An 18256-nucleotide genomic window follows, 5' to 3' on the forward strand; every position below is an offset into this window, starting at 1 on the left:
AGTCTTAGAGGGGGCACTACAAAACTCATTAGCTAGCATTCATAAGCCCTGAATGTTCACTCAGAATTTCGTCACTCCTTTCTCCACAGAGATGTTCAGCATTGCCTCATGGGAGTTGTAGTTTTAAAATGGTTCCTATTTCTCTTTCTCTTAGACTCTTCGGGAGCAGAGGTGTGGCAACGGAGGGAGAACCAACAGTGATGTGAGTGTGAAGAACATCCCACAATCAACAAGTTTTTTTTTTTCCTCTCTTTTACCAAATACTGTATGACAACATTATTTGACTTCTCCTCCATTTATTTCACTTCCAGGCCTCGCTGATAGTCACAGAGGAACTTCATCTCATCACTTTTGAGACAGAAGTCTACCACCAAGGACTCAAGATCGACTTGGAGGTCAGACATCACTAAATACCTGAACACCAATTCCCTACCTAAACACTCCCTCCCACCAACCACTAAAAACATATTCCATATATTCTGGAGCTGTCACACACACACACACACACACACACACACACACACACACACACACACACACACTAGCCAGCACATAATGGGTTGCCTGCCTTTTCATAAACACCCTGTGCACAGGGACCAGGATACTCTATCTAACCGTCTGCCTAAGAGGTACTTCATGTACCGTAATTAATGTCCTCCATGTGGTCCCCATGCCCCCCCGCACCACACTGCCTGAGCCTCACTTCAGCGCTAATGAGAGCAAGTCAGGAACATGGAGTCGGCCTCAGTGGGCCTTCTCCACAGACAGCACGCTCTGGCCATTAAGGTGCGCTAACATACTAATGAGCCATTAGGCCGGAGCGAGGTCTCTGATTGGCTTGTCCCGCAGAATGCCAATGAGGTCATAATGGCAACTTATTGCCATGGGTACCCACTGAGCACATCCTGTCTTCAGTATCACCGGGCAACAAGGCACTAATTGTGACTACTCTGATAATCTCAGTCTTAAGAGCAGATATAGAAATGTGTGTGTGTCTGCGTGAACGTTTCCTGCGCAGGAAAGTGCTACCCCATGGGGTGCTTTTTATGGCCTTGCTGGCGGTACATTTTGGATGGTAATTAGAGCTTTCTCACCAATTATGTGTCCTCCCACAGACTCATTCTTTGCCCGTGGTGGTCATCAGCAACATCTGCCAGATGCCAAATGCCTGGGCCTCCATCCTGTGGTATAACATGCTGACCAACCATCCAAAGGTGAGCAGGCCCACAGCGCCCCCCACTGGCTGTACACAAACATATCATAAGACATGGAAACAAATGTATCACAAGACATGTAAACAAACACACATGCACACTTCAGGGTGCTGTCCCTGTTCCAGTGAACATTCATATCAAAATTACATACTACATGCATAGCTCTCCCACGCTCTCTAACTCCGCCCTGCCCACTCCTGACCTCCCCACCCCTCTCTGCGTCTACCTCTGCGCGTCTGTCCAGAACGTGAACTTCTTCACCAAACCCCCCGTGGGCACGTGGGACCAGGTGGCCGAGGTCCTCAGCTGGCAGTTCTCCTCCACCACCAAGAGAGGCCTGACCATTGAGCAGCTCACCACCCTCGCAGAAAAGCTACTAGGTGTGTGTGCGTGTCTGCGTGGTGGGCATGCAAGGCTTGCGCAAGCGTGTGTGTGTGTGTGTGCGTGCTCGTGTATGTGTGTGTGTGTGTGTGTGTGTGTGTTTCTGTGTGCCTGTGCGTGTTTGTGAGTGCATTTTTTGAATATATTTTATATTACTGGCGACAAACAAAAGATAGACCTGAGTCTTTTAGAGAATTAGTTCTTCAATTTGACATACTCTGGTTGTGTTTAAGGGGCAGCCTGCCCCCCGTTCATAAATTAGGAAAGCTAGAGGCATGATGAGACCGATCCTATACCATGCTTAACTGTTATTACAGGAAAATCTCACATACTTGAAATGTTACAAAACAATGACTTTTAATACAAGTTTCTCTCTCCCTCAATCTCTCTCTCTCTCTCTCTCTTTCTTTCTTTCTCTCTCTCTCTCTCTCTCTCTCTCTCTCTCTCTCTCTCTCTCTCTCTCTCTCTCTCTCTCTTTCCTTGCTTTCTCACTCCTTCACTACAGGTCCATGTGTGAATTACTCCGGATGTCAGATTACCTGGGCCAAGTTCTGCAAGGTGTGTCTCCATGGCAACCCTGCCTGTTCTATTTCTGTTGCCCTCAAACATACGTTGTGTTGTGTTGTGTTGTGTTGTGTTCTATTCTATTATTCTAAGGTCATGTCCTGCACTGGAAGAATCTTCTAGATGTTGCTGTGTGTTGTTGTATGATTGTGCTCTGTCTCTCTTCCTATTGTTCATTGGTGCGCAGGAGAACATGGCAGGGAAAGGCTTTTCCTTCTGGGTGTGGTTGGACAACATTATTGACCTGGTCAAGAAGTACATCCTGGCTCTCTGGAATGAGGGGTGAGGAATATGTCTTGTGCATACAATTAACAGCACACAGTGGTTATAACTACATGAATCAGTCATTACCATAGACACATTAATACATTCACAAATACTCAATGCAAAGGCACAATGCACATGCAGTTAGAGCTACAGGAATCGGCACATTACCATAAACTAATGCATGCCCAAATACAACTCGCAGTAGACATGCAGGCGTAACTTACTGACATTGTCATACTCAAATTCTAGGCAGAATATGAGTCTCCAATGGGACGTAATTATGGGGCGTGTTTCAACCAAAACAGGGGGGGAATGCCTCTGCACTCAATTGGATAGACCTAACCGATCAGAGCAACGGAATAGCTTACTGTGAGATGTACTGTAGGAAGAACACACAAATGCCTTAACATTGTTTTCTGGTCTTTTGTAAAAGTTATTGTGCCGTCAATATCTCCTACAACACTCGTTAGCGAAATCTTAGAGATACGTATCAGGGTAGGCTTAGGAAAAACTGATATTTCCCCTCCGTTTTTAAAAATAATTCAGTTGAACACCGTTATGCCACAAACATGTTGGGGGCTGGGGAAGGCTGTCTCAAATCCCTCGAACAGGGGGTCAATCAGAGATTACAGACGAACGAGGGAACAACATGTCACAATGCAACATGTCACAATGCAACAGCGCTGTTTTCCCTTGATGAAAGTGAAACCATGAGTTTTCCCACATCTCAACTTTGGCCAAAGTTTTCAGAAATAATCATTTTCAGTGATAAAAACTTAATTAAAATAATATGAATTTTCCATATGGGGTCTTAGAAGACATCTGTCTCCTTCTAGCCAAAGCGTTTTTTTTTTTTTTTTTTGCAAACAAAATCAACCTTAGCATGCTCAGATGACGTGATAGATGAGGCGCTGTTGCTCACCTGTCCTTCATCGTAAAGCCCGATTTGATTGGTCCGAACAGCTCTGGTTCGAGCATAGTTGCTCCACAACGGAGCAATGCCAGACCGAACTTCCCGACCTCAAATGTTGTAGGCGGGGTTAACTTCGGCTGGCACCCAGGCTAGACGTAACTATATGTACCAGATAATTACCAGATACACATTAACAGATGTAGAAATACATGTATAAACTTATTTGTTGATTTACACAGTGATTCTTTATGACTGCCGCTAGCGTAGCTTGGTTAACGATTCCCGGGACACCGAAACACCGGGGCACATGAAACTTGGGAAACTCGGGATGTATGCCCCACTAGACTTTTACGAAAAAAAATATTTCGTTTGGTCCCTGGGGGCCACTACATCCACCCCCACCCCCCGCGCCAAAACCTCAAATGCAGTTTTTCCTAAATAACTACCTGAACTGTGGCACCGAGGATGACTAAATTTGTATGGTATGTTGCTCTCAAGGGCCCGCATCAACCTAGCCCACAACCTAGCCCTCATTTGTGATTTGCACTCCCCGGTAAAAAAATAAAATGCTGCTAAAAAATAAAAAATATTATACTGCTTTAATTGCACCTATCTTTAGTTAAGATGTTCTGAACTGCACCAAAATTCATGTGTATGATTAACCTGACATCTCTGGGAGTATGCCAAGTTTCGTGGAATTTCATCCACACACAAAAGTTGCAAGAGTACGGGATGGAATAGGGAGATGGAGACATTGACAAGCGTGATTTATTTTCGCGGAGAGAATGTACAGGACTGAGCGGCGGCCCTATTTTGTATCGCTATGCGGTACATCTAGTAATAGATGTGTGGTAACACATGAGTCACTTTGGTCACCACATACCTGTACACAGACACACACCCCTAAGTCTGTATGTGTGTGTGTTTGTGTGGATGTGTGTGTCAGGTACATCTTGGGGTTCATCAGTAAGGAGCGTGAGCGGGCCATCCTGAGTCCCAAGCCCCCCGGCACCTTCCTTTTACGCTTTAGTGAGAGCAGCAAGGAGGGAGGCATCACCTTCACCTGGGTAGAGAAGGACATCAGCGGTGAGTGTGTGTGTCTGTGTAGGATGGACATTGAGTTGAGGGTTAAGAGTTGTGCCATCTCTGAATATGGGGATTGGGTATTTGACTTATGGAGTTGGACCGTATATTGCATATTTATATGTTTGTGTGTGTGTGTATGTGTGTGTGTGCAGGCAAGACTCAGATCCAGTCCGTGGAGCCCTACACTAAGCAGCAGCTCAACAGCATGTCGTTTGCTGAGATCATCATGGGCTACAAGATCATGGATGCCACCAACATCCTGGTGTCGCCACTGGTCTACCTGTTCCCAGAAATCCCCAAGGAGGATGCCTTTGGCAAATACTGCCGGCCCGAAGCAACGGCCGAGCCAGAGCAGCCTGATGGAAGCAGTAAGTGTGCTGTGTGTGTGTGTGTGTGTGTGTGTGTGTGTGTGTGTGTGTGCTGGGGTTACTGATCGCCACCACAGGCAGACACATTTTGTTGAGGGGGGTGAACAATTTGAGACTGACTGACAGACAGACTTGACCGAATTAAGGATTGTCAGATTGATGGAGTAAAGAGACCATTGTAAATTCACTTGCCTAAATAACTATGTATATATACTGCTATCGTTCAGGTGTTGAAACGGGTGTGTTTGGTAAAATTGTAGTAATTGGCCGTGGGGGGGTCCTGGTGAAAAAACGAAGGGCGAGTAAAAAATAGTGATTTGATTTAATGCTGGGTCAGCTGTGATTGGCGCTGTTGTGATGGCTCTGAATGGATTGTAAATACCATCATTACCGACACCTGAGAAAGTAGCAAACTGCTGCAACACTATGGAAGACGGCTCTTATTTCTTTCCCCAGGTCGATTCGGTGAGTTGAGGTTCAGAAACTTTTGCTAATATGTTCCACTCACCCCGCTTCTACTAACACTAATTTCAGCCAGCAAGACTGCAGGGATATGCCTGTTTGTGTGCTGCTGGTAGAGGATTCTATAATCACATTGTGGGCGAGTCCTGATGAAAGAATAAAGGGAGAGGAGGAAATAGTGCTGTGATTTAATGCTATTGGGTCAGCTGTGATGGTGGGTGATTTTGCGCTGTTGTGATTGCTCTGAGTGGACTGTAAATGCCGTAATTTTCTGCTTCCTAGTAGAAGAGTGGTCAAAAGGGCCATTGTTGTCCATCTTTGCAGAATCTCTCTAATCGGTCTCTCTTTGTGCTCTTTACAGTCATTCAGCCATATCTCAAAACCAAGTTCATCTGCGTTACCCCGTAAGTATGCTATTATGGTCTGTGTGTGTGTGTGTGTGTGTGTAGGGAGTGAATTTCATCTTTCTGCTTCTCTCTGCTGTTCAGCCATCTTTCTGCTATCAGAACTTTGCTCACATGTTACTGTTTTTTCTGTTTAGTACAGTTGCGTCAGTGATGGAAGGCAGCATAGTGTCTTTATGCTTTACGGCCCCTCCAGAAATGCATAAAATTCAGCTTCCATCCCTCCCAGCTCCCTTCCTTGACCAGTATTACCCAAATCGTATGGATATTTTACTAAAGATATTCAGTGTACCTTCCCCACTACAGTTAAACATACTGTACACACATAACGCTTGACAGATATCTGTAATGTTATCGCTGTAGTCGTTGGTCATTGATCAAAGACACTTACTGAACAAATTTGTTCATATAAGCTCATGAAAAGCAACAGAGCTTTGGTTTCATGAATGAGCAAGTGCCCACAGATAATAGATACGGGAAAGGGAACATTTTTGAGTTGTTGTAAAAGTTTAATGGCCTGAAAAAGGGAATGTGAGAACAGAAACCGTTTTCTTTCTGCCCTGGTAAACTGTGTGTGTGTGTGAGAGAGAGAGAGAGAATGTGTGGTACAAACAGGATGTGTGTACACACGAATGTCACTGCGGTTACTGTATAGGTGTGGTCATGTTTGTATGTTTGTGTATGTTTGTACGTGGAGGTATCCTGAGGTTACTGTGTGACTGCGGGTATGTTTTTTGTGAGTGTGCATAATATAGGGGCGGTGGTGGGAGAGTGGGTGCCAGTGTTGTGCGTCTGTGTATGTGTTGTATGGTGCTGGTGTGTGTGTCCGTTTGTGTGTGTGTGTGGCAGTCTGTAAAACTTAAATCTCTCCGTAGGTGTCCCTCCGTCTTCATGGACTTTCCGGAGAGTGAGCTTCTAGGAAACGGCTTCTCTGGGTAGGCATAGGGGCACACGTGGCATGTAGGGTGGGAGTGTGACTGCCAGAGAGAGAGAGAGAGAGAGAGAGAGCGTATATGTCTTACACCAAATGACCTTAACATCCTCTGGGATCATGCAGTGCGGTGTCCTTTTTTATTAATTTCACACATTTAGTTTTGTTGTCGTTCACCTCTAACCTACTTGTAATGTTTGTCACCTTTCCTTAGTAGAAGTAGATTACTTCCGTTTTGACTTTCCGCTAACACTCCTGACATATTACACAGATTGACATTCATCACATTCATTTCCATTCACTTTAGTTGCCTGTGGGGGTAGAAACTGGTGGCGTGTATTAACAGCTTCTTGTGAATTCTGTAAACTTACATTTTTCTGGGTATCTAATGTCAACCTGTAAGCGCACTGGAGATTAATTAGTGCCAATATGTTCAAACAATACTTTTTTCAAATTCAGACAAAAATTAATTAATCAAAATATCAAATACAGATTTGAAACAAAAACAAATTATGTCAAAGACAAAATTCAAAACTCCCAAGAAATGATTTGCGTAATTGCAAAAGAAATCGGTCTTTAACTCTTTGAATAACTTGTTTTTTGTTTACAATACCTTGAGATTATTTCTCAGTGAAATAAAAACTGGCTTTGCAGTTGCGCTTCTGGCTCTCCCGTTTACGCTGCCTGACACAAACATTTCACATGTGGGTGGGTTTCTCTAGTGTGCATTCTTATTGGCTAATGTGTTTTGACTGACAGCTGAGCTGAGCTGCAACTGCCCCGGAAGTTATAGATAGATAGATAGATAGATAGATACTTTATTGATCCCCAGGGGAAATTCAAGAATTTTGAGTTATTGAATATTGACTAGGAGTAAACTCACTTCTGGTTACGGAGAAACGAACAGAGCTGTATTAATGTTTTCCAAAAATCTGCCAAAATTCAGACTGCCACAGGTGACGGAAATAGTGGACCTGCACAGCAGAACTAAATGATCAAAATTGGATCGTTGGATATAAATTGTTTTATTTGTGAAGGTAATGTTGATAGCTATCCTATCCTGTCAGATAGCTAGATGGCTAATGCCAGATCAAAACACAACAGCGTTTAAATGCACTTCAGTAAAGCTGTCTAACGAAATGACTAGTATTTTATTTTTAATTTGTAACTTGTCACGTGCGTGTTGTTTTTGTATAGTCTCCAATGTAGTAGATGTTTAGTGTCGTTGTGAGATCACGGTGCTACCAATCTCCTATAGAAAGAATGACGAGAGTATGCATCATTAATCGACCAATGGACGCTATCTACCCTGTGTTATATGCTAAACGTCACTGAAGCCTACTAGTTGATTGATGGATGACATCTTCCTTGCAACATTCATCCACACCAAACTCTGTCGTACTTGTGAAAGGAACTCTGAATGCTTCAGCATACCAAGAGATTTTGGACAATTCCATGCTCCCAACTTTGTGGGAACAGTTTGGGGATGGCCCCTTCCTGTTCCAACATGCCTGTGCACCAGTGCACAAAGCAAGGTCCATAAAAACATGGAAGGCAGAGTTTGGTATGGATCAATGGCCTGCACAGATTCCTGACCTCAACCCTACAGAACACTTTTGGGATGAATTAGAGCGGAGACTGAGAGACAGGCCTTCTCGTTCAACGTCAGTGTGTGACCTCACAAATGCGCTTCTGGAAGAATGCTCAACCTTTAGGAAAGCCTTCCCAGAAGAGTTGAAGCTGCTATAGCTGCAAAGGGTGGACCAACGTCATCTTAAACCCTATTGAGGGTTTTCACTGACGTGACCTTCTGGGCGGTAACCTGGATGCGCGGCTAAAGAACAGAAAAGCTCATCAAAACGCGTCCAAGATGCAAAGGCATATAGGGAAGGACTTGGACCACGAGAAAAGGTGCGATATTTTGAGAAATTTCGGTTTATTGGCGGTGCAGATCCCTACGAGTTGGCACCTGAAGGAAGAATCACTGGGTTGTCATGGATCCAAGAAGAGGGAGCCAACTTGTACTAGAAAAATGTTTAAGCTACAGCTCCAGATTTTTAGGATTTCACTGTGGTATTGTTTCAGTATCGATACGTCATAATTTTGGTACAACACTACAATACAGAGAAATGACGAGAGAACCCAAACAGGCCAAACACCTTCTTTTTCACAGGACTCCCGGACACTCTTTACATGATCATTTTTGCATAACCCTTTTGTTTTGAGTATTGTGTCAGAGAGGCTACTTAGTAATAGTAAACAGGATGATGTGTTGGTCAGAATACAAGGAAATGCATTGTATCACTGAACTTCGTATTGTATTCCAACAGTAATATATTCTGTATTGCTTTGTTAAGTTTGAATTGCCAAATAGTCTTCCACGCAGTTTGACCACTGAACAGCAGCGTAGCCCAAATTACTGGTAAGCAGATAAGGAAATTATTACAGGTCAGATTCTGGCACGCACACATGCACGCACGCACGCACACACACACACACACACACACACACACACACACACACACACACACACACACTCTAGCTTAAGTTATCAGCACTAAGCTAGCAGTGAGCCTCCTGATTCCAGTGAAAAATGGTTCTTGACAAAAACTGTCTACCCATCTCTCTCTCTCTCTCTCTCTCTCTCTCTCTCTCTCTCTCTCTCTCTCTCTCTCTCTCTCTCTCTCTCTCTCTCTCTCACACATACAAACATGCACACACATATCCATAGCCCTACAAGTTAGGCTAACAAAGTAACGCAAATATAAATAACGCAAAAATAACATTTGCTAGGTACTATTAAGTGTTTATACAGTATGTTTATGTGGTGAAAGCTAAAGTTACATAGCTACCAGCAGAGCTGAGTCTTATTAACATAACAAAACAGGTCAGCTGTCAATCAAAACAGATCAGCCAATAGTAATGCACCCCAGAGAAACCCATCCATGTGAGAACAGGCAGTAAACGCAAGAGCCAGAAGTGCAATTGCGAAACCGTTAGTAGCCTAAACAAAAGAAATGTTATCACTGAGAAAGAATGTGAGTGTATTGTAAACAAAAGACACGTTATTCAAAGAGTTAAACACAGATTTCTTTTGCAATTACACAAATAATTTGTTTGCACTTTGCATTTGTTGTTTTTTTTTTTTTTCAATTTTGTATTTGATATTTTGACGAATTGATTTCTGTTTGAACATTCTGGCACAAATTTATCTCCATCTAATAGTGATATAATGTAATGTAATGTAATGTAATGTAATGTAATGATATCAATGATGTTCTCAAAAAGGTGTTATCTGATGACTTCCAATGTCACAGACCTAAGGAGCTAATCCTATCAACTCCCACAAAATCACACTGGTATTTAAATACTCTTACTAGTCTTTACATACCGAGGACGAAATTAATTGTGACTAGTGCAGTGTCCATTCAAATATGCTATTCTTGTAGAAAACTTGGAGCCCAATTACATGCAGGTGAGGGGAGTGGCTACAGTAGAGTGGTGAAAGCCAATGTGTGCTTCTTTTTACGATATATATATATATATATATATATATATATATATATATATATATTTAATGATACATTTTGCATTTCTTATGCAAACAGCATCAAACTTTGCACTGCACATACTCGTGCCCATAGCAAGACACCTGCCACGTTTGAAATCAACCGGACGAACGGTTCAACAGATATGCGAATAACACATACACACAGACATACGTTCCTGTAATTTAGATAGATGAAAAATAAATTGGAGACTGAACAAATTTCGTCCTTGGTATGTAAAGACAAATAATAATATATGTATTTAATTACCTGAATGATTTTGTATGAATACTTTATCTGAATTCTGACATGGTGTGACCTCCCACCACCACCACCACCTGCTCTTTTTGCATGGAGTGCAATGAGGTACTCAAGAACCCATAGAGAAAAGAGCGTGTCATTAGAGAGCTCACCATGACCCCAGAGAGAATGAGAGGCAGAGGGAGCCCAACATGAACCCAGAGCTTGTATATAGCCATCCATATGATGGCCTTGACCTGTGCCATTTCCAGTGTCCACACTGGACTAGTGACTGGAGCTCTCGGCTCATTGGAGCCACACATGCTTGGCCTGTCATGGCAGGGCAGCGGCACCCATTGAGCGACACACCAGTGGGGACGGATGGGGGCTGGAATTGGGTACCTCACAGGATGTAGTGCGGAGCAAGTTCTGAGTTTGGTCTGTCTGGAAGGGAAGCCTTTAATGGGTCCAAAGCAGCCTGCTTTTTGCAGCATTCCAGGAAACTATTTAGCATTATTTCTGCGTCTGCACCTTTTTACCTCTCCAGGCCTTTGCACCTTTGTGCGAGTATTGAGAACTCTGTATTTCATATGATGTTGGCAGCTGTGTGGGGATTTAGACATTGTCTGTGCCCATGTCCTGGGCACATTGTTAGAAATTGAGATCTTATGAAGGGGATATTTACTCTTGAACCTTGAAAATCAGAGCTTGTCTGTATAGTTTAATCAATCAATCCACCTGTCATGCTGACAAGAGAACCAGGGAGTTCACCATCTCATCTCCTTGCCTCAAACTGGATGTCAAGTGCACTCTGGGAGTCCGGGAGTCTGGATTAGTTGTGCATCTTTCCTTTCGATCATCCTCGCATAAACTAGAAGAGCATGTGCTTGGCGTTTTCTCTCTGGTTTCTGTGGAATTATCTGTGGGACTTGTCACACTAACCTCTTATCCTTCTAATTGTGTGTGTGTGTGTGTGTGTGTGTGTGTGTGATGCATGGTAGAGTAAGAGGAGTATATTTCTTCTCTCCATCCTTTGTTTTGTCTCTCTTCATCTCTGTGTGTGGGGTTGCAACAATCACCTTTCACAGACTGCAACCCTACTTGACTTGAATATGTGCTCCCTCATGGAAATCATGCTCAACTTTTACCCCTTTTCAAAATAACCAAAAACAAACAAGTGTCTGTGTTTGCGCGTGTGTGTGTGTGTGTGTGTGTGTGTCTGTGTTTGCGTGTGTGTGTGTGTGTGTGTGTGTCACTGCTAGACATAAACTGACTGTTGGCTTATCGCCTGTGGCCAAACAGCCTGACTGATTTAATCACACACAATGTCTATGCTTTTGCATGTCTCTATGTATATCTGAGATAAGTGTGTGTGTGTGTGTGTGTGTGTGTGTGAGAGAGAGAGAGAGAGAGAAAGCAATAGAAAGATACAATAAGTGTTTGAGAGAGAGAGATGAGTGTGTTGTTTTCTAATCTGATTTCTCTTGTTGTTTTGCTTTGTTTCTCATGCAGCACTAACTCTGGGAACACCAGCGATCTGTTCCCCATGTCTCCCCGCACACTCGACTCACTCATGCATAATGAGGCAGCCGAGGCCGCCCCAACAACGCTTGGTGAGACGCAGTTTGGTAAGACACCTTTCTTTCTTTCTTTCTTTCTTTCTTTCTTTCTTTCTTTCTTTCTTTCTTTCTTTCTTTCTTTCTTTCTTTCTTTCTTTCTTTCTTTCTTTCTTTCTTTCTTTCTTTCTTTCTTTCTTTCTTTCTTTCTTTCTTTCTTTCTTTCTTTCTTTCTCACACTCACAGAGTACATGTACACACATTCATTTAGTTTAGAACTTTTAATTGTCTGAAAACCTCTGTTGTGCTAAAGCATGCCATCCTTGTTTCCCCCCAGAATCCCTCACCCTGGACATGGAGGATATGGCATCATAGTCTATGCAGGATCTATCCACGGTGATGAGATGACCGCTTCACCAGATGTGTTCTTTTTGATTTCCGCTCAATTTTCTAATTGAAGTGGAGGCTGTACATACTGAGCTTGTAATAGGTGCTGTAAAGGCCAACGCTCACTGGCGGCGACATTCGCGTCTATGGATTTGACGCTCAAGAGAGAGAACAGTTTTCGAAACTTCCGACACCGCCAGTTGGCTTTACTCTGTTGGAGTTCTAAACTTAGACGTCACTTGACGCGTGTCAGACGCCACCAATGGGCGCTAGCCTTAACTCATGCTTTTGAGGAAAGCCAGTTGCCGATTTCATTAGTCTTTAGATTGTAGAGTTTGTAGAGTCAGTCGACCATTTTGTGTCAAAGAAGCCATGTTGGCTCCATCAGTTTGAAGTAATTCACTCAGCTCAAAGAGAATGGTTTAGAGGTTACTCTTAGCAGCTCATGGCTCCCAGCAATTTAAAGAATAGTATGACAATACTGTTTTCATTTTATTTTTGCGTCTTAGCATATTCCTAAAACTTCTTGCCATTGTAATGAAATGTCTTGGGGAGAAATTGTGTTTTCCTGTCAAGTGTTTGTCTGTCACCTTAAAGTTAAACTTTTTTTAAATGATTATATTTTTCTTATAGCAAAAAGAAATGTAAGCTAGCACTGTGTAAAGACAAATATCGAGGGAAACTGTATCCCTATATTAACCTTGAATGTTTTATAGTATATTTCTCTATATCTCTCTTCTCGTACCCAGCTCTCACTGCTTTATGCCGTGTCGTCTTCTCCGCTTTCCATCTGCTTCTGTGAGGGCCCTGTCTCTCTCTCTCTCTCTCTATCTCTCTCTCTATCTCTATCTCTATCTCTCTATCTCTATCTCTCTCTCTCTCTCTATATATAGGTCTCTGTCTCTGTCTCTGTATATGTGTGTGTGTCTGTGTGTCCTTTCTAAGAGTTGACTCTACAGCTCCACTGCCTTGAACGCTGCTTCTTCTCCCTCTCTTGCCTCTGGCACTTTAGATGAGGCGAGTAGGCAGCCCCCCCGCCCCGTCCACCCTACTTGTGCCCCAGGGGCCGGCGTCCTGATAGCCTCCTGAGGCCCCGCAGGTCTGCCGCCTGTAAGCCCCGCTCTGCTGAGGACACGCAGATTCCAGCAGCCCGCAGGCCTATCTCTATCAAAAACGAGATGGACCAAAAGGGTGGAATTAAAAAAGAAATAAAATGGAGGAAAAAAAACTAAAGTAATAGGCAGCAGGGAGAAGTCATTCATGATTTGCACGACACAGTAAAAAGGTCAGCGCCACGTCGCATTTCATTAGGCAACACAAGACATTACTCTGGCTTATCTCGCCGTATCAGGCTGCATCCCCGCCAATCATCCCTTGGCAGCCATTTTACTAGAAAGGTTGCCAGCAAGGGGTGGTGGTGTGAGGGGGGTGGTGGCAGAGTAGGTAAAAGAACATTGATTCCTTTGAGGTTCCTGGCCTGACATTTCGGAAGCATAAATGCCCCCCCCCTCCCCTTTTCATCTCTCATTAATGACCTGAGCGTAATGGTATTAGAATTGTATTCGGTACTTTGTTATTTAACAAATGGTGAAAGCCAGGGTCACGTTAACTGCCACATCCACACATTTATGAACTGTTAAGCCCTGACATCCAGGTGCTGCCAGCACGCTCTCAAATCATTAACCTTTATCATGTCTGCTTTTTGGTTTCATTCATTTTTCTTCTGAGCTGTATTATATGTTTTACGGTTTTATAAAATGTATTGTGGTCAATGACACATCTGTACAATGTCTGTCTGTTTCAACAGGGCCTAAGGGTAAATCCTACTTGTGTCATTCTGCAAACCCTGTAAATTACGTTGCAGACCATTAAAAACATGAGATATCACATGTAGTTGTTAGTGGCTTGTTGTTTTCATTCATGACAAATCAGTGAAAAAAGGCAGTGAGTGTTTTGCAGCAACATGTATGTATATAATTGCTGTACATATAGAATGCACAGCTTTCATAAGGTATTGGGGTAAAAAAAAAAAACAATCCATCCCTCTAAGGCTGGGGAATGAGCAAAGAACACCAGCACAGTCTGATGACTGGTCGCTCTTCAAATCTCTTTGATAGCTGTGGTTTTGGCCGGTCTGCTGAGCCAAAACAAAAACATGCAAAAGGCGAACAAGCGAACAAGAGGATCAGGACAATGGTGGGCTGTGAAAGACATGAAAATACTTTTTAAGATGAGGATGAATATGTTATTAATTATTATGTTATTATGACAGATGTCATAATCTGTCAGACAGATATCAGAGCACCTAATTTAAGGAGATGATCTCCCCCTCATGCTAAACCTTCAGTACCTAAGCCTTCTAGTGTTAGCCAATAATGTCTAGTAGATTGCGTTGTCTTTCCATTTGAGTGTTACAATCTACTGCAACTGTCATCTAATTCTACAGATCACCTTAGTATTTTCCGACAACTGGTGGAACATTTTTTTATATCTTTAGGAACTGAGTAAATTGGCTTGTAAATTGATCAGACTGATCACACTGAACTGTGCACAATTTTACCGTTACTAAAATCGGAGTTTTCTTGAAACTGTAGCCAATGCACACAACAAAGGCTATTGACCTTAGTTTTCCTACTGACTCATATAACCTGACCATACAAACAAAACGTTGCAACACTTGTTTCTGCAAATTTGCATCATCGTTTTGTGACAAGTTTCATTTTAGTGCTTGGTTTTTGCAGACAGATGTCATGCTGTTGCTTGTAATCAAAGTTTTCAGCTTGTTTCTTTCACCTTTGTTCTTTGCAGGTTTGCACTTTGGATGTGCCTTGAAGTCTTGACTGCTGAGCAGAAGTATTTCTCAGTGTCTGGTTATACTGACCATGTTGGTGTCGATTCAAAATAGTTTGGGAAATTCCAAACACATTCTGAGGAAATCCAGTCCATTCTGAGGAAATGCAATTTAAAAAGCATTTTTAAACATGGCAGTGTGTGTATTGTATGTATAGGAGTGTGAATATGGATTGAGGGGTAACGGAAGTGTAGATGAGGTGGTGAGAGTGCATAAGAGAATATTTATGTGTGTGTGTGTGTGTGTGTGTGTGTGTCTGAGTGAGTGCTCGTGCATGTGTGTGTGAAAGATTTTGTGGAGGTGTACGAATGAAAAGTGTTCCCCATGTGGCATTTGTTGACTCAGCTTTTCATCTGAAGGCAGCAGCCATCTTTTCAGCCTGGCAAGCTACCAATCAGAACAGGCAATCAATACACCCCTGGACTGGCGAGATGGCCTGATTGAGTATGTGTGTGTGTGTGTGTGTGTGTGAGATTTTCTGTGGCCTGCCCTGGCTTGCTGACATGGTGCAGAGCCCATATTTTACTTTGAGTGTGGAAAGGGAAGTGAGTGGTTATGAAAGTGAGTTCTGCTTCTGGTTCAGTAATGTGCAGCTTCCTCTCTCTCTCTCTCTCTCTCTCTCTCTCTCTCTCTCTCTCTCTCTCTCTCTCTCTCTCTGTGTGTGTGTGTGTGTGTGTGGCATCACTTCCTTGCAATCTCTCTGTCTGGTCTTCCCTTCATCTCTATCACACATTTCCTTTCACACTCTCATGGTGTGCTGCAGAAAACACTCAAGTCCCTTCTGCACATCTTTCTGCCACGAGATGCAGTCTTGTGAGAACCCAGTTTCCCTGTATTCCACCTTTAGAACCAAGATAACATAATAATGACTCCTAGTGTGTGTGTGTGTGTGTTTATGAAAGTTTATGAAGTTCTTTGTACACAGTCACATGAACCCACACAACTGCTGCCAGTTTACGGATATAGTCTTCTGTTTTTAGATGATTAAATTACATGTTTGCTCATTTCAACTTCAAGTGTGTTTACATATTTACAGCACTAGAGGTCGCTGTGTTCTTGGCAGTGTGTGCCATAATTCAAGATGAGGATTTTGCCCACTATAACCAGTCAGCCTGAAATCCTGAGTCTGTCCAGTTCCACTCACACTCAAGAGAGTGAGAGGGAGAGAGAATAGCATGTCTGTCAATTTTTGTTATCAACAAAACCAACACTGACTGTGTTTGTGTGTGCGTGTGCACTGTGCATGTGTGTATTAGACATGCTTAAGCTGCTGGTGAGGCCTTCGGGAAAATACAGAAGAAATACCCAATGATAGTGTGGTTCCACAACTGGCTGTAAAAGTCCTGGAACCAACCTTCTTAACCTCTCACTGAGCCGTTGTTTTGGTGGGGTCTTCCTAAGTCCAACATCCTCAGCCTCATGTGTAATAGGCCTAGTTGCCAACTTCTTGGTTTAAATCACCCAACCTCAGTACAGTGTTATCCAACTCCTATTGATATTAAAGAAAACAAGACTTGAGGACAAAAAGAATAATATTAATTGATAAATATAAATAAGGATTAAGGTTGGAACACAGAAGCGTGGCACCAAAGTCCACATGAGTGATATCAAACCTACAACATACATAGTATACAAAAACAGTTAAAATTGCACTATTTGAAACTAGGCCTACTTCTGAAACTCTTTTAGAGGTCTTCACATCAGTGGCAATGATTGAAAAAAAATCTTTCCTGATTCTGATTCAAATTCATTACCTTTCATTCTCACTTATGCTGACATTTTGCCATGAATATTTGTCATGCATAAAAAAAACATGGCCCGTAAGGGAGATGTAATAGTGAGGAATACAGTGAGAAGGGGTAGATTGGGGTAATTTTCCAAGGGAATGCCATATGGTCCACTTATCCTACAAGCATCTGCTGCATTCTGTCCGCCTTTCTCATTGAAGCCCACAAATAAGTACAACATAATTAAAAACTCTGCCATCATAAAAAAAAACCATAAGATTAACATTTTGATGCTCAGATTATGCCAGTGGTCAATAGAGAGAGTTATTTGTTTAGTTACTAATAACTTGTTCCTTTATGCAGTCATCTCACGTCCTATCCATTGTATTACATTTTTGCCATGCAGTGGTAGGCTAGTCGATTTCCCAATGCGATTTGCCATTAATATGGCCATGTAACCCGAATTTATAACACACATTTTCGTTGAATGTTTGAAGGTTTTGATGAATGGACATGTGAAGAGAATAGAGTTGTGAGAACTCTTCAGCAATTGATAATATAAATAGGCAGAACTGTTGGACTCTATCACTGGATGAACTCTAGCGGCTGTAAATGGAAAGAAAAAAACAAACACGCGCACATGCGAAAAAAGACACCGGAAGTAGGCGGTTGGAGAGAGAGAGGGAGGGGGCAAGCGGGTCGAGAGAAGAAGCAAATGAAAAACGACGTAGCCCGCTGGCAGAAAGACGAGGAGAGAGGCTGTCTTTCTGGGACGTATTTGTACTTGGAGCTTTGCTGTAGTGTATGCGACAAGACAGCGGAGTTAACAAGTCTGCCAAGGTAGGAATTGGATTTATATTAGCTTTTATTCTGTTTTGCAAAGTGTTTGCATTTTATTTTTGTGAGAAATAATTTGAGCGCGGCGCTTTGTAAACAAACTCACGTCTAGTGCTTTGCAATGAGGACATGTCCAACAGATCAACGGTCGATCGCAGGCAATACAAAGTGTGTAACCTATATTCACAAGTGAAATAATACAGAAAGTAATTAGTTTTAGTTTATTTTAAAAACACGACATGACATTGACCTAGTGACATTTGCTGGCTTGAGGTTTTGCGTATACTTTGACACCGGTGTTTCGCAAGCTCCGTTTCGAGCGGATCAACAGGCTGCGAGTCCAACCCCCTCTCGGCAGCGGCTGTCAAGTGTGCGCGAGTAACTCAGGAATGAAATAGTAGCATGCGTCTGTTTCAACCTGTCGTTGAGTTATAGACTGAAGTGAAGTAGCCTACAGCACAGGCTACTCAAACAGATAGCCTATTGTACGACTGACCATCCACAAAGTAGGCTATGTAGC

The 18256-nt window shown here is 42.7% G+C and overlaps 2 protein-coding genes and 1 long non-coding RNA gene across 6 annotated transcripts in view; 2 read left to right on the forward strand and 1 right to left on the reverse strand.

Annotated features, from left to right (window-relative positions):
• The window catches only part of stat3 (signal transducer and activator of transcription 3 (acute-phase response factor)), a 33717-nt gene extending 19503 nt beyond the window's left edge, over positions 1-14214 (forward strand). For 2 of the 4 annotated variants that reach the window (XM_048245603.1, XM_048245604.1), the window contains exons 13-24: positions 155-202; positions 312-395; positions 1116-1214; positions 1459-1594; positions 2101-2153; positions 2347-2441; positions 4286-4425; positions 4578-4793; positions 5617-5659; positions 6535-6594; positions 11891-12006; positions 12272-14214. In XM_048245603.1, coding sequence (XP_048101560.1) covers positions 155-202; positions 312-395; positions 1116-1214; positions 1459-1594; positions 2101-2153; positions 2347-2441; positions 4286-4425; positions 4578-4793; positions 5617-5659; positions 6535-6594; positions 11891-12006; positions 12272-12309 — 1128 coding nt within the window. In that variant the 3' untranslated portion in view covers positions 12310-14214. Of the gene's footprint in view, positions 1-154; positions 203-311; positions 396-1115; positions 1215-1458; positions 1595-2100; positions 2154-2346; positions 2442-4285; positions 4426-4577; positions 4794-5616; positions 5664-6534; positions 6595-11890; positions 12007-12271 lie in introns of those variants that run through there. The other 2 variants (XM_048245605.1, XM_048245606.1) reach the window with 2 other exon arrangements.
• A 226-nt stretch (positions 14215-14440) lies between these two features.
• Positions 14441-16716, reverse strand: LOC125295998. The gene is made up of 3 exons (XR_007193702.1): positions 16527-16716; positions 15115-15268; positions 14441-14522 (listed from the first exon to the last, which is right to left on the reverse strand). It is a non-coding gene; the product is annotated as an uncharacterized LOC125295998 (long non-coding RNA).
• Positions 16717-17628: 912 nt separating this feature from the next.
• stat5a (signal transducer and activator of transcription 5a) overlaps positions 17629-18256 on the forward strand; it is a 108167-nt gene continuing 107539 nt past the window's right edge. The window contains exon 1 of the mRNA XM_048245608.1: positions 17629-17739. The gene's annotated coding sequence lies outside the window, so the exon portion shown is untranslated. The remainder of the gene's footprint in view (positions 17740-18256) is intronic.

Source organism: Alosa alosa, chromosome 6 (assembly GCF_017589495.1).
Source record: "Alosa alosa isolate M-15738 ecotype Scorff River chromosome 6, AALO_Geno_1.1, whole genome shotgun sequence".
Classification (NCBI taxonomy): domain Eukaryota; kingdom Metazoa; phylum Chordata; class Actinopteri; order Clupeiformes; family Clupeidae; genus Alosa; species Alosa alosa.